Genomic DNA, 24,328 nt, shown 5'->3' on the forward strand with positions numbered 1-24,328 from the left:
TCCTGGTCCAATCTGATAGCAGAACTGCATGGTTCAAAGGAGGGAATGCAGGCATTGTTGTCACTGTGGTCAAGAGTTGTGAAGATCTGGGTGCACCAGGTGGGTTACTCGCTCTCCCTGTGGCATGCTGGCAGCACAACTCCTGTAGCATGGTGCCTCCTGCCCAGTTGGAGGAGGGATGGTCACTTGCAGTGGGGCCTCCTGCCCTTTCTGGAAGGGGTGTGTGTGTCCCCTATTAGAATAACTGTTGTTGTTAAACATTTGTATTGCACTAGAGCTGAGAGGCCCTAAAAGAAGTCCAGGTCCTAGAGTGCTAGGCACTGTATGTACACAGAATGGGAGACAGTCCCTACGGGAAAAAGCTGATACAATCTAAACTACCCAAGGATAGGCTAGAGGAAATATCACACTGAAGCACAGAGCGAGCAATGTCATACAGCAAACCTGAGACTGGAACCTCAGGTCTCCCGAACCCCAGTCCTGGGTCTGAATCACAAAATCATCTTTCCACTCCGGAAGAAAGTGGCAGGTCTCCCATATACAACATTGCTCTGACATTCACGGGTTTACTCTACCGCGCTGGGGAAATAGGAATTTCACGCGTGCTCCCAGCATTACGGTAAGAGGAGAACGGAGGCGCTACAGCTAGGATACAAGTATAATCCCAGCATTACGGTAAGGGGAGGGGCTGGTCTCGCGGGAGCTGGGCGCGAGTTCTCGTGAGATCTCGGTGCAAGCCACGGACGGAGAGCCAAGCAGGCGCGAGGGAGCCGGCTGCGGCGGGTGAGTGTGAGAGGCCCGGGCTGCCTGCGCCCCAGGGCGGTAGCTGGACTGGGCGTCCCCTTTGGAGCACGGGGCTCTCCTTCCCACAGACCCCCCCCGACACTGACCCGCCCCCCCGCCGGGGATCAGCACAGGGCCCCGAACCCCATCCCCCGGGGCACGGGGCTTGCCCCGCTCCGGCCGGAGCCCCGGCCCGGGGGGCGGGGCCGCGGGGCTTTGGAGCTACGGCCCGGGGGGCGGGGCCCTGGAGCGCTGGCCCGGGGGGCGGCCCCTCTTAGGCCCGGGGCCCGATTCGGGGGAATCGGCCTAAAGCCGGCCCTGGGTGTTGCACAGTCTGTTTAGATCCGTCTGTTGTCTCTTTATAGTTAAACTGTCAGCTCCTGGGGGCAGGATCTTTCTGTAGGGCACTTAGCAGTAGAGGGTCTGGGTCCAGGTCAGTAACACAACTATATTACTGTGCTGTGAACAAGGTGGGGAAGTGCTCTGCTGCAGGTTGCACAGGCTGTATCACCACACTGTGTGTTGAACACTGTAACGCATAAGGAACGGTGGCAAACCTGTAGGCAGTAGCGTAGCTGGGGGGAAGCAGGGGGAGCAGCCGACTCCCTGGGTGCTCCGGGGCTGCAGCACCTCGGCAGCTCCCAGCCCCAGCTGACCTCTGCCTCCTCCCCTGAATGAAGCGTGACCCCTGTAGTTAATTTCCAGGTTTTAAAGCGAGATGAGGTGAGGGGGGGGAATGTAAAACAACGACAACAGAGAGGTACCCCGTGTCTCTGCAGCGCTCAGGGCAGCATCAGGAGCCCGCTGAGCAGAAACACTGCTGGCTGAGCGCTGTGTGCCTCCCACACGCTAGGGGGCGCTGCAGATACTGAGTGACAGAGGCAGTAGAGGACGCCGCCGGCGCTACACATACCCCGTGGACGAGTTGCTTCCTCTCTGCTCTCCCCACCCCTATTGACTTCACACTTTGGCCCTCGCGGTTGCCGTCGTAAGATTTCTAACAACGCATGACGCTCACAGCGCCAGTAGCACGCGGGGTTCAGTGCGTGGAGGGGGTCAGCCGAGGTGGTGGCGACGTTTCTCGGGCCCGGCGGAGGGGGAGGGTCTGAGGAGGTGTTTGCCCCTGAGGGCAGGGCAGGGCCTGAGCCTGAAGGAGGCCGGGGGGAGTGGGGAACGTGTAGGGCCGCTCATGCTCTCCTTCTGTCCCACCCACAGGGGGAGGCCCCGAGGCGGTGATGTCTGAAGATGCTGGAAGCGGCAGCAACTCCCTGCAGGGCAGGGGCCTGGACTCAGGCTGCCGCCAGCCTTTCGCATCCACCTCTCGCAACGGGGCCGTGCCCGAGCACCAGCAGCGCAGGCTGGCGGGTGGCCAAGGCCGTCAGCGCCCCCTGGAGGCTGCGAACGAAGGGGGCGACGGGGAGGAAGAGGAGTCAGAAGAGGAGCCCGGGCAGGGCAGCGAGAGAGCCGAGCCCGATGGGAACCACACGGACAGGAGGATGCTCCGGCACCAATATCGTCAGCTCATCAACAGAGTACAGCGTAAGCCTGGGGATCGCACCTGCCATGGGGGCAGGGAGGGTGATCTGTGTTCATACCGTGTGCTCCTGGGCAGTGACTGGTGCTCCTAGGTGCTAGGGTAATACAAATAGTAACAACAACGAGGAGTCCTTATGGCACCTTAGAGACTAACATTTATTTGGGCATAAGCTTCTGTGGGCTAAAACCCACTTCATCAGATGCATGGAGTGGAAAACACAGTAGAGAGGTGTAAATACACCGCATGTGAAAAGATGGGAGTTGCCTTACCAAGTGGCGGGGGAACAGTGCTAAGGAGCCAATTCAATTAAGGTAGAAGTGGGGTATTCTCAACAGTTGACAAGAAGGGAGAATAGCCCACTTCCACGTTAATCGAATTGGCTCGTTAGCACTGACCCCCCACTTGGTAAGGCAACTCACACCGCATGTGAAAAGATGAATTTAAACCTCCCTACTGTATTTTCCATTCCATGCATCTGATGAAGTGGGTTTTAGCCCACAGAAGCTTATGCCCAAATAAATTTGTTAGTCTCTAAGGTGTCACAAGGACTCCTCATTGTTTTCGCTCATACAGGCTACCACGGCTACCACTCTGAAACCTGTCACAAATAGTAACAACAACAATAATAGTGTTGGGGACTCCCTGCAGCAGCCAGAGACTTAGCCCTGCCACAGAGCTGCAAGTGTCTCTGTCATGCTTGCTGCAGCTGCAGGAGACTGCTCCACTCAGGACAAACAGCCTGTGCCCTACCCAGTGGGAGGCGCATAGAGCTAGGGCTGAAGCTGATGGGGGTCTTGGGACGATAGACTAACTTCACAGCAAAATTCTTCCTCTCCAGAGGGAAAACACTTTACCAAATTCCTTAAAGGATTGTCTCTCCTCCTGAATTGAATGAGTGAGAATTGCCAGTTGGGCATTAGTGCCAAATTTTTCAGTTGTGGGCACCTAAGGAAGTGGTTTGACCTTCATAGGTGCTGGATAACCAGACTAATCTGATGCAGGAGTTGAGTGTTTGACATTTCTGAACCTTAGGCGCCTAATTTAGGTACAGTAACTCCTCACTTAAAGTCGTCCCGGTTAACTTGTTTCATTGTTATGTTGTTGCTGATCAATTAGGGAACGTGCTTGTTTAAAGTTGTGCAATGCTCCCTTCTAAAGTCGTTTGGCAGCTGCCTGCTTTGTCCACTGCTTGCAGGAAGAGCAGCCCATTGCAGCTAGCTGGTGGGGGCTTGTAACCAGGGTGGACAGGCAGCCACCTATCAGCTCCCCTAAGTTCCCTGTGCTGCAGCTGCCCAGCAGGCTATCAATTGCAGGCAGTTCATCTGTCGCTCCCCCCCCACTGCCATGTGCTGCTCCGCCCTCTGCCTTGGAGCTGCTCCCAGAGACTCCTGCTTGCTGTGCGGGAGGGAGTAATGGCAGGGTGTCCCACTCCCCCCTGCTCCTACATCCTGCTTATAGAGCAGGGAGGGGATGGAGAGAGACATAGAGAGCTTGGGGCAGCAGCTGCTGTCTCAACTTGCTGATCACTTAAAACAGAGGTTCCCAACATGGTGCCTGTGGGTGCCGAGGCGCCCGCCAGGGCATCTGTGTGTGCCCGTGTACTGGCCGGCGGACAAGCATCCGCCGAAAAGCGGCGTCATCATTTTTCAGCGGCATTTCGGAGGGGACGCTTCTTGACGTTGTCGCTTCTCGGCGGCATTTCAGCGGATGATTGTCCGTTGGCCCTGGTCCTCGGTAGCTCGTCGTCCGGCTCCCGCCAACCGGAAAAGGTTGGGGACCACTGACTTAAAAAGACAATGCACTTAAGAGTGGGTCAGCTTACTTAAAGGGGCAGTGTGCATTTCTCTCTCTCCCCTACACACAAGGTGTGTGTCAGTCTCTGTCTGCTATGCTGTCTCCCCTCTCTGGTGTTCGTGCTGCCTTGTAGTCAGGCACTGCCTTGTAGCAGTGCTGTCCCGTTGACCCTATTCTTCTGATTTGTAAGAGTGCTTGACTGCTAAGTCATCAATAACAATTCCAGCAGCACCTGGTATATATATTATATTTTTTTTTTCTGTTTTTGTTTGTTTGTTTGTTTCCTCCCCCCTTCCCCTGGAAATCTTCCATCTCCTTCTGACTTCCTTAACTTTCATGTTTTTTTTTTAAGAGATTGCAACTCAGTTTTAGAATAACTCAGCTAGTGTGTGTTTTAATAATACAATTCTCAAGAAAAACAGCAGTGGTTTGGAAAAGTGTATCAAGAGCTGAATGCATGTGCTCAAACCACTTGAACACTATGATTCTGTGAGTAGTCGTATAGAATCAGGCATTCAGATATTCCCATTGCGTCTGTGTTTATTAATCTAAATAAATGTAGATTTTTGTTTTAACCTAGTGATGTCTAGAAATGAAACAACCTGTATTATTTGTATTATCATATAGTGTTTAGAAGCCTTAGTCATAGACCTTGACCCCATTGTGCTATACAACCTTGCATGTTTTTGTGGAGGTCCTTAATTGGTGATATTTAAATGCATAAGACAAATGACATATGGCATACCTCTCATGAGCTCTGGTAACTACTTGGACGTAGAACAGGAAATTTAAATTGGATTGATCAGCAAATGACATACAGGATTAAGATCTATTTCTTAATTTTGGAGATTTTAAAAATGTCCACATGCCAGAAATATACTGTAGTTGGTTTGTAATCACTTTAGAGCTTGTGGGGGAAATCCTAGCCTTTTAATTTCTCTGAGTCTCATTCTATAAATGGGAACTCTTTTTTGAAACATTCATTTTACAGTATTGAAATAGTCCCACTATCTGCAGTGATAAGTGCTACTGTTTTGATCTGCAAATATTTACATGCATAGCAGTAAACGTGAATAGTCCCATTGATTTCACTGGGACTACCCACATGCTTAAAGTTAAGTATGGTCATAAATGTTTGTAGGATCAGGGCCTACATAAATGCTCACTGTAAAAGGTACTATAAACAGATTTGGAGTATTTTGAATTTGGTGAGGTTTAGTGTCAGGCACTGTTAGCTACTTATGGTTAAGGTTATAAGTGTTTATTTTTTGATGCGTACATGTTTAATTTAATATTTCACTTATTTGTTGTTTTCTTTTTTCCCAGAGAATCGTGAGGATATGCTGAGTTCAAAAAGCAATAGTTTGACAGATGCACTACAAGAAGCCAATAAATTGTTCAGTGGAGGTAAGGTTAATCCCACAGTCTATTTCAGAAATTTTTGCTTTGAACCTCAAAGCTAATGAAGTGATGCTCAGAATAAAAAAATGCTAGTCCCTCACTACACTTAAAAAAAAGGCAACAAACAAAACAGCCAGGAAGGTCCTATTTAATAAACTTAGGTTTATAGTTTAAAAATACAACTGTTTACTTATTCTTCTGTATCTTGGCTCTGCAGTGCAACAGGAGTGAAAAAGTAGTGTAAAAACTAATGTCATTTAAGTACATAGATTCAGTATACTATATTTGGAGAGAGCAAACATACTGAGGAAGAAAATTTAATTTTACTTTAAGGATGGCTTGACGGTGTTTCATACTCGCTGTTGGCAGTGATTGGCAAATGTTTTCTTTTTAGAGCAGTCAGCTATCTCTGTACAATAAAAGGAATTGTTTGGTCTTCAGAAATTGACTTACAAAGCACATTAGCTCTGATTTTATTGTTAGTGTAGTGTATACTTTGACATTTAGACAATTGTATATTGATAACATAAAACTTTCTTTTTCCATAAGTTTCCCAGGCAAGGGAGGCTGCCCTGGATGCCCAGTTCCTTGTTTTGGCATCAAATCTAGGAAAGGAGAAAGCAAATGAGTTACACTCTGAAATGACAGTATTTGACTCGCCAGCATTTGCTGAAGATTTAGTAAGTTAAGAACTGCTGACTTGTTAAAATGTGGCTTGAGATTGCCATGTATGTAATAAAAGGGGAAAATAAAGGGGTTTGAAGATTTCAGGAGAAACACTGCTGTTGCATTAAAACTTTGCATAATTTCTATGAGGGTTCTTTAACTTTTTTGCATGTAGTATAGACCTTTATCCTAACTTTCTGCTCAATCTACAGTAATTGCTTTAAAGGCTACATTTAGAATCTCCAGTTTAAATAAAGGAAATGTAGCTATACAAATTTAGACTCCAGATGTTACAGGATCAGAGTCTTACTTCATCAAATGATATTTCACAGCAGTTAATTGAATGAGGTTCTTTACAATAGTGTATTTAGTAAAGAAAAGAAATCTGCTGTTTTGATTTTGAAAAGCTATACCTCTAATACTTTCAAAACAGCAATGTTTGCTGTTTTTTCCCCCCTATTACATTCACTTATTCCTATTTTAACCAAAGCTGTGATTTTCAGTGGAACTTCAGTATCTGGATCTTTTGGGTACTTTTGAAGATCTCATGTTTTATTTCTTGATACTCTGGCTGAAAAGTGCCAGTTTGCCCGGACATTGGAGCAAAAGCCAATTTCATCTTCTTATAAGCTGTTACAGTAGCCTAATGAGGAATTGCAACTTTTTGTCAAAGGTGTAGTTTTGTTGTACAAGAGAATTAGGTTCCATTGCTTATTATTGTCTAAAGGGGGAAGAGGCATGTGATGGTTATACAGTACCTGAAATGTGTTCAGTTGTCCCAAAAATGTGATATGTTCAGAAATTGTACTTTTAATTGCATTATAAAGTTAAGAAACAGTAACTTCCACACTTGCTGGCAGCACAGAGGTCATGGATTGTATGAAGGCAGAGGCTAAACTGTACTCTCATTGTTAGATATAGCTATGCAAAGACAAGTTTAACAGGCACTGGGCAACGGAAGAAAGCTTGCAAATGAATAGAGGACTTGTGTTGTCATTTTACAACCATTCATAAGCATTCATTTAGGGTTACCATATTTCAACAATCAAAAAAGAGGACACGGGGTGTCGCCCCTACCCCGCTCCCTCCCATTTCCCACCCCCCTCAGAATCCCCCCACCCCCTATCTAAGTCTCCCCATTGCCTGTCCCCTGCCTGCCCCAACCGCTCTCTACACCCCCTTCTCCTGACAGCCCCCTCAGAACCCCCAACCAATCTAACCCCCCATTCCCTGTCCCTTGCCTGCCCCCCCCCCCCCCCACCAGGCCGAGGGAGAGCTGAGGGCTCCACGTACAGCCAAACAAATAAGGCGCTGCTCTGCGGGGGAGGAAGGAGCGGGGAGGGGGAGGGACTCTGGCTGCTAGAGGCCCCAGTGGCTGCGAGCGGCTTTCAATCGGCACAGCCGTCCAGTCAGCCACACCGCACTCTACATGAGGGGAAGGGGGAAATCCCGGACATTTCTACCTTATTAGAAATCCTCCCCCCGGACGGCCATTTAAAGCTAAAATAGCTGGACATGTCCGGGGAAACCCGGACGGATGGTAACCCTAATTCATTTCCATAGATATTTAGTTTATGGGTAAAAATACAGGTGTCTGAAGTTATAACTGGCAACTGAACCGCTAGAGAACATATGATCAGTAAGATAGAAGATAACACAGCATCACTCTTTGCTGCTATGCAGGAGGACGCTTCAATTTCTGTCCTCTGAAATGCAGGAAAGTTGTCATGGTGAAGACAGCCATGGGGCAGCGTCTCTTTAAACAGCCTCCTGCTGGCCAGTCTAAAAAAGAGAATTGATAACTGCCTTAGGTCGCATTGATTTCAGTGAAACTACTCACAAACTGGTTCATAACTTTGTCTAAATCTTAGCGGAATCGGGGCTACAGGTCCCAGTTCTGCAATAAGCTCTGTTCAGGCAGATGCCTACATCCACGTAGATGACTGACTTCAGTGTGGCTCCCATAGGGCTGAATGGGCTACCTATGTAGAGCTTGTTGCAGGACTGAGGCCTAAAAATTATACAGTGGGGGTGTGGGTAGTCAAATGAGAAACTATAATTAAGAGAAACTGTTATGTTCCAAGAAGGAACATATCAGTTTCTTTTTTTTGTGATAAAATCACTAAGACGTCGGACCAAGACCAATCATTCTTTCCTATTATAGTTAGTGAATTATTGTATAACCTTTAAAATGTGGATTTTTGTCCTTTGTGGTACAATTTGGGAAGAAATATCTAAATATTTGAATTTTTGTTTCAGTAGCAATTGACAGTGTGCGATTCTTTCTTTAGGTAATTCATGTTTTTATATATTCACTTTAACTTATGTCTGTGTGTTTTTTTTTTTTTTTTTTTTTTTTTTTTTTTTTTTACTCTAATTGGAAGAAAAGTAAGCAATTCTTGCAGTATTCAAGTAGGGTATACATTATAATGCAATATCTTAGAAATAAGCATCCATTGACTTTGCTTTGTGAAATTTAGATGCAATATCTTTTCCCCCCCTTCAATAGCTAACATTTATGGGCCTAAATCGTCTAGAAGGAGAAGAAAATGATAGCGATGATGAGAGCATTGCTAATGGATTTTTACCTAATAATGCCTGGCATAAACTGGGAGCAGAAGCAGAAAGATATTTCAGAAGATCTCCTTCTTTTCACTACATGTAAGCATATTCAAGGAAAATGATAATATATGCTGAAGTGCAACATGGCCTAGTTAATTAGCTCTCAAAAGGACTGACCCTTAGATTATCAATTTTTAGGTAGTACACTGTATTTGAAAGAAGAGATTAACTTGGGAGTCTGGCTGCAGTCCATAGCAGAGCTCTCTCCTGGCATGGCAGTCAGGTCACTGCACCCTCAGTTGTGCCCTTCTCCCACCTAGATAAACTCATGTTCACCCAGGCATTTCAAATAACATTCTCCTTTTCAGAGTCTGGTTTATGAAGTAGTAACACAAAATGAACAAAACCATTTTTTCACTCTTCTGAGGCAAACAGATCTTCCACTGGACAGGAAGGTCTCATAATTTCCTTTACCTATTCTTTTCTGCCCTACAGTGCCATCCTCTGCAAACATTCCTTCTTCCCTTTTTGTAATATTTTGCATTTTCCTCATCTGGGAGGCACAGCCAAGGCATAGGAGAGTTCCCTTCTCCTCCTTAGGGCTTCCCCAGGTCCTGTAAAGCACATTGTGGGATTTGCTCCGGACCTCCGACCTGATTGTGTGTCTATCCTGATCTGTCTCCCTGAGCACCATGTAATCCTCTGCAGGATTCTGTAGTTTGAGAGCCTCCCAGTACTTCCTGCTTTCCCAGCTCCTTCCTAGGAAACAATCTGAATCCTGGCAATCATTTCCACACTCCTCCTATCCTGGCTGTACTGCAGGAGAGTCTTCCTGCTCCCTGCAGGTTTTCCTCTGTGTGAACATGCACTTTTATGAGGTGCTGCCTCTGGGCTGCTGTCAAATGATCCTTGGTTATCTGATTCAGGCCCAGAAGCTCAGCGTTAACTTCAGATAGTCCCAGCTCACCCTGCGATAGATCCCAATTTCCCCATATAAATGAAAAAAATCAGTTTGGTCATCCTGTCCCTGCTAATGCAGTTTTCCCCCTCCCACAAGTATAATTTCAGCTCTGATAAAAGGCTGAAGTATTTGAAGGCCTCAACCAGCTATACAATTTGTACTACAAGTAACTGTAGAGATGATCATATGGTCTTACACACTGGGATAGTAATAAAAGATGAATGGTATGTTAGGAAGACTAGTAGCTAGTTTACCATTTTAAAACATAAAATATCTGAGATTACAAGTACCAACAAAGTGCTGAAGGTAATTTTATTCTAATGTTATACTGGAAATGATCGAAGATATTGAATGGAAGAAAGTCTAACTTTGATTTCTTTGTAAATAGTTGAGTATGGACCATTAGCTATACCCTCTTTTATATAAGTTTAGGTTTCCTATGGCAAAGTGTGAATATTGAGAAAGTACTGAATTTTTGTTATCTATTGAAGTGCCCTATATTAGAACTCATGTTTAAAAAAATTAGAAGATCTAAATCCATTTTTCAGTCCATTGAACATACAATAACCTATCCTGAGTTTTATTTCAAAATGAGAAGTTATTAACATGTTCATAGCTACAGGCCTATAATTGTAGAAATTAAACAAATGATCAGAGAAAAAATATAAAATTGGAGTATTTTCAGAAAAAGAAGCATGGAATACCCCAAAAACTCAGTTACTACTTAATATAAAAAGTCATGTCTCTATGACAAATAGATTTTAATTTATTGTACTAAAAAAAACTTGGAACAAAATAATGCATTTAACAGTGTATTGATTTATGGTGTTGCAAAGCTGATTGCAAATGGTAACTCATAGAACCATTAGTGGTGGCAGTTTATAGGAATCATAGTACATATTAGAAGCTTCATGTTTAGTTTTAGCATTATTTTCTATCTTAACCCAGCAAACTGCTCAATATATTCTCTAGTCTAGTGCATACTTTAAAGTAGTTTTCATACATTCATGCTACTTTTCTATTTGGATTAGGTTGGGATCTTTCAAGGCTGATCCTCCTGTACCGAGGCAACGGATTGAGAGGCAGAAAAGGAAAGCAGGAACAGAAGAAAAAAGGGCAATGCCTGCTCAGGTTTGTAAAGTAATATTTGCAATAATCATTTTTGACAGCATAGCTATCCTAAGTCACTTTTTTTTAGTTTGTGAATTATCTATGTTTTCTCTGCCGCTATGGCTGCATTTAAAATGCTACAGTGGCACAGCTGCAGTGGTCAGGATTCTCCCGTTGCTGTAATTAATCCACCTCCCTGAGAGGTGGCAGCTAGGTTGATGGAAGAATCGTCTAAACTACATCTCTCAGGGTTGTGGATTTTTCACAACTCTGGGAGACTTAGGTGATGTGGTTGAAGTAGGAGATGATCAGGATTTTACGGAAGTATCTAATCTCTACTACCTGTATTTTCCGTTCAAGTTCTGCCGTAAGGGTCTATGTCTCGCACGCATATAGAAAAATGGAGATGACCAATGCGTGCAGTAGTTTCAGTTTGGATTCCAGGGAGATGTTCTTATTCCTCCAAATTGGCTTCAGCTTTGCCACTGCTGCTTTAGTATACCCCTCTTTATTATAAATAAGACATCTGCAAAATCACATTACCTCATTCGTCTCTTGCTAGGAGTAATTTCAAGTCTGTCATGACTTTTCTTAAGTAAATGTAGGACCTTTATATCCGTATAGGTCAAAGAAAACCTTAAGCAACTGTCCATTTCAGTAATAACAAGCCCCCTCCTGCCCATTAAACTGATTTTTAAAGTTTTAGAAGTTTATGCACCAGCAGAAGCCTCCCAATTCCTCAACTAGGAAAAACAAATGGGCCTTACAATAAGTCCTGGAAATTGATAAAACTGGAACTCTTGAGATGGACTGGAAGACGGGGGGAGTACGTTTCCAAAGCACCTGCTAACTGTCTCCTTTCTTAAATAAGTGAGCTGCAGTTCAGGTGCCACTGTGCGTGGCAAAGAGAGAAAGGTAGTCTTTTCAGATAAATAGGTTCCAGGCATTTGACATAGTCAACTGTTACGCATATTGTGTTCAGTGACAGCAGCCTTTTATTACTCTGTCTTCTGTTTTTTTATGGCCAACTGCAACAATTCAGAGCTGATGTTTTCTTTCTGCCTAAAACTAAAACTTGTCACTAAAAGAATGATTTAAAAAAAAAGTAGAAAAATGTTTTTCTGTATAATGTTGGTTTACAGCAGGATAGATGCATGATTCTTGATTTTTTTTTTTTTTTTTTCTTCTCCAGTTGAAGAAAATGGAGGAATCTCATCAGGAAGCCACAGAAAAAGAAGTAGAGAGGATCTTGGGATTGTTACAGACCTATTTTAAAGACGACCGTAAGTATGCCTCCAATTTAGCTAAAATTTGCACTAACGGAGGTTTGTAATATGCTACATTAATTACACTTTGAAAGCTAGGGAATGATACTCTGCTACTACATTAGTAACTAATGAGGTCTAGCATCCCAGTGTGTCCTCCTTTGCTGGGGAGGAGATTTGGCTTGTAGACTTAAAACTCTGGGCACCTTCTAAATGCTGTCTTTTTGCGGTCTCCACAGTGATTGTACTGTATTTATGGCCTTCTGCAGTTGCAGCACTTAGCCCGTGGAGCTATTGTTTCTGTCTGCAGACTCAGAAAGACATGGCTTCACGTTTGGAACAATAAGGACTAGAAACTTGATATTTTTAAATGTAAGCTTGGGTTCTGCTGAAACGGATGGAGGTCACTAAAGAAATGCAGGTATGGTAAATGGCAGTGAACCAGTTCAACTAATCTCTTGACTCTAGTCAAAAATAGGGTATTAGAAAGGTTCTTCTAGTCTTTTTTTATTTTTATTTTTAAACAAGGAGATGATAGTTGGCTCCTGTCAGTTAACTTTGTACAATATCGTAAGTTATGACCAATGATGCAAACTGTTGAGACCTCATCCACAATTTGTTTTTTGAGGGGACATTAGTTAGGTCTCTACTTGAATTTCAGCCAGTGTCACTTATGAGATTTTGGATGTGTTGAGAACTTTTTTTTCTATGACTTGTTATTGCCTTGGCTAGCAAAGGCCAGTGGGGGAAAAACTGAATCCTTCACTGATGGCATCTGACAGTCCCTCGGTTAAGGGAGTACAAAATTCCAGTTGGCCTTAAGGAAGAGTGTTTTGGGGCCTGTGTTCTAGAAACCAGCCCTTGGTGTTGAGTCTATTCATTATCAAACTGCATTTAATCTTTTATTTTTGGTTAAGATTATTATTATTTGGATTGTTATGATGTGACCGTTTTTACAGCATATGGATTTCTTTGACTTATTTGATCTTTGCCAATCTGGGTTTTGACCTGGAGAAGGCAAGACTGCAACTTGTGCTGCTGGTCGATGATCTTCTCATAACATCATCAACATAACTTTTATCCATCTTTATCTATCAGTTGCCTTTGTCAGTGTTGATCTTGAGGTGGTGGTAACTCTCATTCAGACAGGAGTGGGAGTAGATAAGTCTACCTTTCAGTGGCTTCATTCTTTCCCTTCTGAGATCCCAGAGAGTAGTTTCATGCAATTGCTCTTCTGCCCCAAAGATTATTTTGTGTGGTTCTGCAGGATTCTATTTGGTCACATTTCCTGTTAGATGTGTACATGTAGCAAGGAAATATGTGGTGTCTGAATATGATAATGACACCCAGTTTTCTGTCTACGTTTTGTCTGATCCAAAGGGCATACTTGAGCATGTGTTTCTGGCAAGCTAAAAATTTGGGCATGGATGATGGGAAGCTAGCTGAAACTGAGTTTGCATAAGGTAGAGATGAAGACGGTAGACCACTGAATCAACCAGAGGATATAGCAAAGATTATTTGCCTCTTTGAAGATTGTCACTCAAATTCACTTTTTAAGAATTGTCTGATTCCCAACTGCATTTAGATGATATAAATAACTAGGGCTGCATTTTCCAGTCTGTCTGGTCAGGAGGTTGCGACCTTTTATGATTTATACAGACCTTTCTATTGTGATCCATGCCTTTGTCACCTCAACATTAAGCCATATACTCTCCATGGGGCCACATCTTTAGTTCGCTAAAACTGAAGCTAATGCTGAATGCAGCTCTTCACTTCTTAAGCAGATGTCTCGCTGCAAACGTGCAGTGACAGTACTTGGAATTTGCATTGGCTGCCTATTGGCTTCTGGCTGGAGATAAAGGTGGTGATTTGGACCTGAGAAGCCCTAAATAGCTTGGGCCCTGCCTGCCTTCACCTGAGATTGACACAGTTTGGGTAGTGAGGGCTGTTGAAGCTGGAGCTTACTTGGTATTTGAGAGGACCCTATTGGCAGGGCATTCTGAGGGCCTTTCAATTTTCCCATTAATTTTCCCTTCTCGATTGGAAATAATCTGAATTTGTTGACATCTAGAACTAAGAGTAAGTCTACTGTTAGACTTAAGTGTGGTGGGGGGTGATTCCCAGCTCGAGGAGACATACTCTCATCAAGCTAGCATACTAAGAATAGTAGTGTAGCCACAGTAGCATGGGAAGTGGTGTACTCAGGGTGGCCAGCTTTGCCCTGCCCATGCTACTTTGGCTACGCTATTATTTTTAGTGCACTAGCTCAATGACAGCTAGTGTGAATATGTGTACTGGAGCTGAGAATCACCCCCAGCTTGCAGGATAGACCTAGTCTAAAAGCCTACCAGTTTGGAAGGCTAAGGTGGATAGATTTGAGGGTTTTGTCAACTCAAAGGTTGCTCCCAATACTTCTGTTAGTCTTAAAGGTGCCACAGGACCCTCTGTTGCTTTTCAAAGGTGTGGAGTTTGTGCTTTCTGTCAAAGCAGAGATGAGGATGTTTAAATATTTGTTATGCTTGGCTATTTTTTATGCTTGGAGTAAAGGGGTGCAGGCACTTTGATCGCTGGTCTCCCATTGCTGTTTTTGTTTCTGTTATGGATCTGTGTTTTTAATTTGTCATGCATCTAGAATCAGAGAGCGGTGTGTCAGTTTTAATTTTAAATAAACAAATACACCTCTACCCCGATATAACGCATTCGGATATAATGCGGTAAAGCAGTGCTCTGGGGGGGTGGGGCAGCGCACTTTGGCGGATCAAAGCAAGTTTGATATAATGCGGTTTCACCTATAACGCGGTAAGATTTTTTTGGCTCCCGAGGACAACATTATATTGGGGAAGAGGTGTAGTTCTTTCTGCCACGTTCTGCAGCCCTCAAAGACTAATATTTAGGGTGGGAGGAAATCACTTAAACATCTTGCTGTTTTGGCTTCATCTCATGTCTTGCCTTGGATGCTGGGATCCCGATCAGGATGCAGAATCTACAATTTTCAGATTTGAATGGGGAAACTGATTGTTAGTTTTTTATCTTGTTTTTGTTTTAAAGTTTTTTGCATATGCAATAAATATGCTGATTGTGGACACACTTTTGCCAGTAGTATATTAATATATTTGTATAAGAACATTTTAGTAGTATTGATCATCTATATTATATAGATATATCATCTATATATCTCCTACTAGGCTTGCAGGGAAAACATATGTTTAAAAAAAAAGTGTACTTAGGATGCATAACTGGGAAACTTCTTTTAACAAGACTCTAGGCAGAGAGAGTTCAGAGCCTTTAATTAAATGTCTTTTGGTCTCCTACCACCCCTTTCCTTTCCTTTCCTTTCCTTTCCTTTCCTTTCCTTTCCTTTCCAACATATAGCCATTCCAACAGAGCAGGGCATGTTAGCACTTACCTTGCGGGAGTGTTCTTAATCCCTTTCAGTGTAGGGTCCCATGCAATGGCAAAGTTCTCTAGATAAGGGCAGGAAAAGGTCCATTTTAGAACAATTAATGGAAGAATGTTTCTTCCATTAATTGAATATTGGGGGTTTCCTAGCAAAAGAATACAAAGCATTCCCTCTTTCTAGAAGAATGCTATACTCCTTTGGAGTGAAAGGTTGATCAATATTTGAATTGTGATCTCCAAAAACAACAACAAAAATTAATGAAACAATGACTATTTTAACTCCTTTATTTCATTTCAGGTGTATGTGGGGAGGTGGGACGTAGTGGGGAGAAAGGTTGTGGGTTTTTTTAAACAGCATATTACACCTATTACATTTGAAAATGTATTAAAATTGTTTCACATGAGAACAGTTAGATATATAACAATTTGCTTAAGCCCTACATCAAATATTATCTCTCTTAAATTAGCATTTACATCTCTGCTAGCTTTATGTATACCATTTGTTTTATAACCACTGTTTTCTTATGTCTATAGCCAATATACCTATTTCCTTCTTTGATTTTGTGATTGATCCAAGTTCTTTTGCACGCACTGTGGAAAACATCTTTCATGTGTCCTTCATTATAAGGGTAAGGAGTAACTTGGTCTTCAAATCTTACATGTATACTGGAATGATACAAGAAAACCAGAATATTTGTTTGTTTGTTTATTGTAATTGTAGCTGCTGTTTCCAGTTTTGGCTAGGTGGTATATTTTTGCTTCCGGGACAGGATGGTGTGGGAATACAGGTCTAACATTTGATACTCTGGAGTCCAACTCTGCCAATAAAATTTTCACAAATGCAAATCAAAGTGTTTTGAAATCTCATTCTTTTCATTAGTCTAATAGAGAAGTTTTAATAGATTTCTGATAAAAGACAATAAAGCATAGATGGATTTTACATGGTCACCAGAACCCTAAGATAAAAGTTGTGGTGGATTGATTTAAATTAAAGCTATATAAATCAGCAATCAGGATTTTTGATCTTGTTTTGCATTTATACTTTAGTTACTGTCTTAAAGGTTAATTCTCATTGGTCAGTACTTGTTGCTAACAGGAGGATACACTATAACAAATACACATCATTGCTTAAATTAAGATAGTTTAACATACATTTTTAAAATTAATTTTTACATTTATATTAGAAAATGGTGAATGATGCTTTTTTTATTTACTGGGTTGTTTCAAGCTTCATTTGAATTAAAATCTGTTTTTAAAAAATTAAATAATATGTTTAGCACTTTAAAAAAAATTTCTTTAGTTTTATTAATGTTTATTTTGCGTTTATAAGTATGGTTTATGCGTTAAGCCTGGGACTTGTACCCAGAAACTCCTGAGATCTAATCCTTGCTCTGACACTGACTCATTGGGTGGACTTGTCCATGTGGTTTATTGTCTGCGTAGATCACCTGTGGGCCAAGGTAATCTGCTGGCGAACCGCGAGACAGTTTGTTTACATTGGCACAGCCGCCCGCAGCTCCCAGTTGCGTGACAATGGGAGCTGTGGGAAGTGGCGACCAGCAACTGGTGTAGATGCATCTGGTTGTGAAATCCGCCATTTACCACCTACAAAGGGGTTTTGAGGCGGTTTTTTAGTGTGTGTTTGTAAAGCATTTTAAAGAACTAAAACTTTGTGTAAGCACTTACATTATCTTGACTATATTTTTGTAAATTAATCCTCAATTGATCTGTGAAAGTGCTTTGCCCCTTTTGCCTGATTTCAGACATGAAGTATGGAGAACCAAGCATTATTCTTCACCTGAATGACATTGTCCAGCAAGAAATAGGAATAATGCAAATGTGGTGGTTTTTTTTTTTTTCTTTCTTTTTATTTTTAAGCTGCTGGTAAATATATCCAGTTACCACAGTCTCAGGACTGTGGAATATATTGGAATAGTAGTTGAATTGTTTTTAAGCTGAGTTTTAAGTGCAAAAGCCTGTAATCGCTTAAGAAGACCATATTTTCCTGCCTATGTGTTTTAATGGATTTAATTCTGTAGTTGACACATTTTTAATTCCAAATGCCCCATTTTTATATCCTTATAACTTCACTTAAGTATTTTGCTTTGGGCTGCAATACCTCAAGTTTGTTCTCTGCCTAAAGTTCCCTCTCTTGCAAAGTTTTAGCATATAATTTTATTAAAGGTTTTTTCAGTGGTTTAAAAGTATCCAATCTAGTTCTCAAATCTTTTCAGGACTACTGTGTGTTCAGGTAACCTACTTTCTTAATTCAAGTTTGGCGTGTTTGCTGAATTTGAAAAAAATACCTTTCACTGATTACAAAGAAAATTTGAAAATGAATGAATGAAAATATAGTTTTCATTATCGATTTTTAAAATGCTTGTGGTGTAATGACCAAGGGACGTGTGTCCATACTATATTCATGTTATGGTTGAGATTTTATAGATACTTGTTCAGAAGTTCAGTTATGTCTCCCTTAGCAACTGTAAATTTTGCACTCCTGTGAATATGTAGGAAGTATGTACTGTATTTGCAAGAGGCTTAGTTATTGTTGCTCTGGTAACATAACTAAGATTCTTGATGCAAGAATATATGTACATTTCCACTGATATAGCATTGCAAAGTTAGTCATATAAATAAATGAAAAATGTGTATCTGTTTAAAAGAAAATTGTCATTGTCTATTTCAGTGTTTTATATCATCAGAACAGTTGTAGTTTCTGTAATTCTAAATCAAATTGTATTGCATTCTAGGATGGCTTTGCAAGAATAAAGCTGGATCAGGACAAACTGCCAGTAATAGGTAAAATACATTTAACTTTTTAAAAGACAGACAAATTACTCAAGCACCAAAAGAGCTTGTGTATCTAGAAGGTGTATAGGTCTTTTAACCAATAGATTTAGGATTTGTAACTCAAGACCTGACCATGACCCATTGCCTTCAGTGGGCATTGCTTCTGTCCCTATGTGGTATCTGCTCTGTAGGCCTGATCACATAACCCTGACTTATTTGAGTAACTGTAGGATTGGGCCATGCATCTTTCAAAGTATTGCAAGCAAACAGAAGCACTATAACTTGCATTTGTTAAAATTAAAAAAAAAATAAATTAATGGAGATATCCTATCTCCTGGAACTGGAAGGGACCTTGAAAGGTAATTGAGTCCAGCCCCCTGCCTTCACTAGCAGGACCAAGTACTGATTTTGCCCCAGCTCCCTAAGTGGGCCCCCTCAAGGATTGAACTCACAACCCTGGGTTTAGCAGGCCACTGCTCAAGCCACTGAGCTATCCCTCCCCCCAAAATGTTAAATGAGTCCTTTAAAGATTATGTTAGTTTCAAACCAGTACTCTTATGCTGCTGGACACCCCCCCCCCCCCCCACACACACACACGCAAAAGAAGAAAAAGGCAAGGCCCAAGAATTCATGGGCTTTGGTATACAGGCCACTGAAGTTGCTAAAAAGGTTGCTACTAACTTCAGTAGGCTGCAGATCAGGCCCTATATGAGCTAAGAACATACATAAGAACGGTCATACTGGATCAGACCAAAGGTCCATTTAGCCCAGTGTCCTGTCTTCCAACAGTGGCCAATGCCAGATGCCCAAGAGGAAATGAACAGAACAGGTAATCATCAGGTGATCCATCCCCTGTTGCCCATTCCCAGATTCTGGCAAAAGAAGCTAAATTCTGGCTAAAGAAATATCTGTTTAAAAAAAAACAACCACCAGAAAATGGAAATCTAATCCAAGTGAACCTAATAGAAAGAAGTATAAATTATGGCAGGTAGAAAGTAAGATGAACATTAGCAGAGCAAAGAGAATTTGAAGAGAAAATAGTCTGCAAATAACAAATTTCTTAAACATAATAGACAAAGCAGGAAGTCTGCAAAAGGAAGCCTGCAAAAGCAAAGCAGGAAGCCTGGTGTGTCTTCTAGAATGCCAAGGAAAAAGAGGGCAATTGAGGATAAACTAAACAATTTTCTTTTTAGTCTTCACAGAGGGTGATGGGGGGTATATCTACCTCAGACCTTCATTTTTTAGGTAAAGTATTAGTCCTGGAACAAATTGGTAAAGAGCAGTAAGTTACATGGACCAGATAGTATTAATCCAAGAGTGCTAAAAGAATAAGAAGGAAGTTGACAGTGGCAAGCAAAAAATGCAATATCATTAAAGTCGGCTACCGATGACTGGAGAACTGAAGGGGAGCAGATGTCATATAAAAGACAGTGGGAGTGATCCTGGGAATTACAGACCAGTGAGCCTTGCATCAATACCAGGAAAACTGATTTAAAACAAGAATTAAGAACAGAATTATAAGCACCTAGATGGTAATATTGTAGGGACAAACAAAGTGCATCACTTATAAAAGATAATTGTGTCTAATCTAAAATTTCCTGAGCATGTCATCATTCATTAGTAAAGGAGAGTTAGTTGACATGAATTGAGAAAATCCTTCCTAAGAGGATACACCTCTACCTTGATATAATGCGACCCAATATAACACGAATTCGGATATTCGGGGAGGGATAGCTCAGTGGTTTGAGCATTGGCCTGCTAAACCCAGGGTTGTGAGTTCAATCCTTGAGGGGGCCATTTAGGGATCTGGGACAAAAATCTGTCTGGGAATTGGTCCTGCTCTGAGCAGCGGGTTGGACTAGATGACCTCCTGAGGTCCCTTCCAACCCTGGTATTCTATGATAATGCAGTAAAGCAGTGCTCCGGGGGGGCGGGGCTGGGCACCCCGGTGGATCAAAGCAGGTTCGATATAATGCGGTTTCACCTATAACGTGGTAAGATTTTTTGGCTCCCGAGGACAGCGTTTTATCGAGATAGAGGTGTACTAGGAGAACATGAGGTGTGAGGTAAAATTCTGTAATGGATTAGAAACTGAAATGTGGTAATAAATAGGTGAAGTTTTAAGATGGCAAAAGATATATATTTTGACTGAAACAGTTTGGCAGATTTCACACAAATTCACTACCAACTACCGAAGTTAAGAGAATGTCTTGGTTTTTTTGTGTAGCATCTGGTACTGATCTGTCAGATATAATTCTGGACTAGATGGGCCACTAATTTGATCTGATATGGCAATTCTGATGTTCCTGAAGGGTACTATAACACTTGACATGCCTTTCTAACCGTATGGGTCCTGAAAATGTGGTATTTTGAACAGAGCCTTCACATGAAGAGGAAGGTAGAGAAAATGACCAGAATGCCCAAGTACGGAACCAAGCAGTCATATCTTTGAGCCATCAAGACTGGAAGGTACAATAGATGACACTGCCTTTGCTTTAGTTGAAATGTAAAGGGTCTCGGAGAGCTGTGCTATTCTATGATGTGGAATCTCAAAGTAGTGCATCTTAGCTGTGTACACATCTTGGTATCAATACATATTGATCATTAGGGACCTTGGAAAACTAGTATGTACAATCAAATAGTTTCTTCCTATATTGAGAGATGGAATGAAGACTTCATTCCAGTGCATGGGTGCCCTGTCACATTTATACTGCTTCCAATCTAAGGCTGTGCCGCTACAAACAACTTGCAATTACCGTACTACATAAAGGCCAAGTAGATATTAGAAGTAAGTCCAAATTGCTATCTGTTCCCCCTATTACATGGTATTCAGTCATGGGGGGAGGGGGAAGGTGATGTTTCTGCTATTTATTGTATCCATAATCTGATTTAAAAGAATGTCCTACAGTGCACAAGATCAGGCTTATTTAAGTTCCTGAAGGTGGTATGAAACAATGATAGTGCTCCATATGGTGAAGTGCTAATTGTAAAAGCTGTCACATATGCACCCACTTTTCACAGGCTGGGTGTGCAGAACTTGGTGATCTGAAGTTTAATTTGACAGACCTCCAAGTGATTTTATTTTTAAATATACCTTACGCAAAAAGAGGTTTTTGGCACATGGAACTCCCATTCCTCTTCCTCCCCAAGTTGACCTAATCATTTTGGTAAGTGCTGAAATGTGAGAGCCCGGTGTATTTCTAATGCAACTAATTATTTTGTGTTTAAGTAGTCACAGTAGTGTAATAAACTTTTTTTTTTAATCTTACTTTCTCTGATCAGGACATTGTAGAAACTTTTGAAATCACAGAACCTATGATTCCCCCTCCTGGTATCAGCCAAGAAAATGAAAGTAAGTATTTGTCAGAAGACTTCTTCATAGTTCAATCCATATATTTTTTTTTATGTATTTGAAAGAATTGTAGAGAAATTACTTATAATGCTTGTATAATCCATATAATTTAATATGTTTAATGTAAATACTTGAAATTGCATATTTGTTTGGGGTTTTTCCCCCTTAAGTATACTTTAAAGACCACTTTAATTTAGGTGAGCTACTCTGGATATTGCAAAGTGTTGAATTACAATGATGGGTGCTGTAGAAAAACCTGAGTATGACTGTATTCTTTGTGGATCAAAAGTCTCTGCATATACATCTTCTAAACAGCAAAGAGTTGAAATATGTGTATTTGAACATTTGATGGCCAGCTAGTTTTTTGGTTTTCAAAACTTCATATTGATATTTTAAATGTAATGCTGTGAATGATCATGGTTTAGTTTATATAATTTTTAATTTTAAAAAGGACAGTTGATAATAAGGGATAAAATATTCTAAGGGCATCTTAAAATACATCTATGGAATTTATTTTTTAGGACTAGAATACATGAAGGAGCAATGATAAATGCAGTGCAATAAGGTTTAGGTGATATTGAACTGTCTCTTAAAATGTTCTTTATTTCTTTTCTAGGTTAGGTGCCGTGAAGAAAAAATGTGTTTTAAAATATTCAAATAAGTTTTATATGTATATACTGTATGATAAAATTTATTTTTTGATGAGAACACTAGTTTAAATTCGATGCTTTTTATATAACAAGCTTATTGTATCTTTTTATTTATACATGTCATTTACAGTAGTATAGGTTGTCATGATACATAAGGCATTTTCATCCTATCATGATTTTCTTTAATAAAGTCCTTCTGTAATGTTGACTGTTTTTCCAATTTTTTATACAATAAATATAGATAGGGATGGCCCAGAATACACAGTCTGCACAATGACTGCAACTTAAGTTCCATTTGTGGTTATTAGTGATTGTTATTGATACTCTGTACTTGATATAGAGGTGGGGCATACAGGAAATAGGTGGTTTAGAACTCCTTACTGGGAGCTTTAGACAAATGTTGGTGTCACAATTGAAGTGGAATGAGAATGAAATGAATATAAACACCAGGGGAAGAAACAAAAAAATTACCAGATTTTGATCTTCAATGTAGTATCAGGGGAATGTTTAGAGGCTGCTGGGTTCAGACCTGTTGCTAGTAACACTTCCCCCCCCCTCTCTCTTTTTGTCTTTTTAACTTCCCTGCTTTAAATAAGTTGACTTAGGTCATGCCAATAACTTAATCAGTATTTTTCTGAAGACAGAGCTTCCTTTCTTACAAGGGATATTTTTGATGAGCTTAGGGGTTTTTTCCTCTTCCCTTCTACTTTCTGTTCTTTCCCACCCACTTATTGTTACATCTGTCTGATGTTGTTCTCCATTAGCACTCTGTTTTCTGGTGTATGATGTGCTGAAATACCTTGGGTGATGTAATAACCTCCTCTGCTAGCTTTAGGTAGTGTTGCCTCTGGTTTGAACATTTATGGGCAATTTATTGGATCATTAGGCAGATTGAACTAGGCGAGGAAGGAGTTTCCTCCCATGCAGGTTGAATGCAACAATTTCCTGCTTTTAGCAGGGTGCTGCATTAAGGCCCTGATTCAGCAAGCTATCTCTATTCAGTGAGGCACTTCAGCATGTGGTAAGATCCCATTGACTGTAGTGAACTTAAGCACATACTTGAGTTATTTGCTGAATTGGGACCTAAGTTTTGAATGGATTCACTTTAGCTACTCATTATACAGTAGGTGTTCAGTGGGTTTTGATGGGCCTTACAAGAGAAAATTGCAAGTTTCTTGAAATGTTACACCTCTGGTGCAGTTTTCCGCCCCAATATTTGTACAGATTCTTCCCTGGTTTTGGAAAGGTTTCACTTTTGCCACGTGTTGTAATGCTCACTCATACTATACGCTGTTTGTTTTATCTGTCAGCATTTAACCTGCAACTGTAGAGTAGAGGCGAGGAGTGAGATTGATAGAGGATATTGGAAAAAGGAATTAAAACACAGGGAAATAAAGAGTTAAATAGGATAGTGTTTCACTCACTGACATGGGCGGGGGGCGGGAAGGAAAAGAATCAGAAGAAAAGGGAAATGAAATAAAGGTAAAAGAACAAAAGTAAGGAAGAAACAGCAGTAATCACTTCCTTCTATTGAGATTTCTGTGAAATCCTTAGAACAAGAGGTGCCTTTGGTTATTTAAAAAAAAAAAAAAATCACCTGAGCTCACAAATACTGAATGTCTCAAAAGGAACTGTCACCAGCTTTGTCAGACACTGGTCTACCTTCAACTACTAGTTCCTGATAGGCCAAAGAAATTGCAAAATGCACATGGAGATTCTTTAAACTAATATCCAGTAAATAAACAGCCTTTTTCAGGGACAGGGTACGATGTACATGGGCATATTTGCATCTCACTGCCAAACTTTTCTACATGCAATTCTTATTAATCTTGTAGGTGACTCAAGAATCCAGTGCTCCATTCACCTGCTTGAAGGCCTGTCCTGTTATAAGCTGCGCTGTCAGAGATGGCTCCTGGGTTGGGGTGGAATGAGATGCCCTGGTGGTGGAAAAAGGATTTGAGGCTGGGATCAGGTTTGGTTAGCTGCAAGAGAGCTGAGAAACATTGGCCTCCATGATCATGATGCCATGGTGATTATCAGCTCCTTGTTTCTCCT

General features: G+C 41.3%; 1 protein-coding gene across 1 annotated transcript; it reads left to right on the forward strand.

Annotated features, from left to right (window-relative positions):
• Positions 1 to 637: 637 nt before the first annotated feature.
• NSMCE4A (NSE4 homolog A, SMC5-SMC6 complex component) lies at positions 638 to 22,479 on the forward strand. The gene is made up of 12 exons (XM_042855333.2): positions 638 to 783; positions 1,999 to 2,322; positions 5,441 to 5,521; positions 6,065 to 6,195; positions 8,691 to 8,842; positions 10,736 to 10,835; positions 12,007 to 12,097; positions 16,013 to 16,107; positions 18,232 to 18,280; positions 20,649 to 20,740; positions 21,554 to 21,623; positions 22,240 to 22,479. The coding sequence occupies exons 2-12, from the start codon at positions 2,019 to 2,021 to the stop codon at positions 22,242 to 22,244; spliced, it is 1,170 nt and encodes a 389-aa protein (XP_042711267.2). The 5' UTR covers positions 638 to 783; positions 1,999 to 2,018; the 3' UTR covers positions 22,245 to 22,479.
• The last annotated feature ends 1,849 nt before the right edge of the window (positions 22,480 to 24,328 follow it).

Source organism: Chrysemys picta, chromosome 7 (assembly GCF_011386835.1).
Source record: "Chrysemys picta bellii isolate R12L10 chromosome 7, ASM1138683v2, whole genome shotgun sequence".
Classification (NCBI taxonomy): domain Eukaryota; kingdom Metazoa; phylum Chordata; order Testudines; family Emydidae; genus Chrysemys; species Chrysemys picta.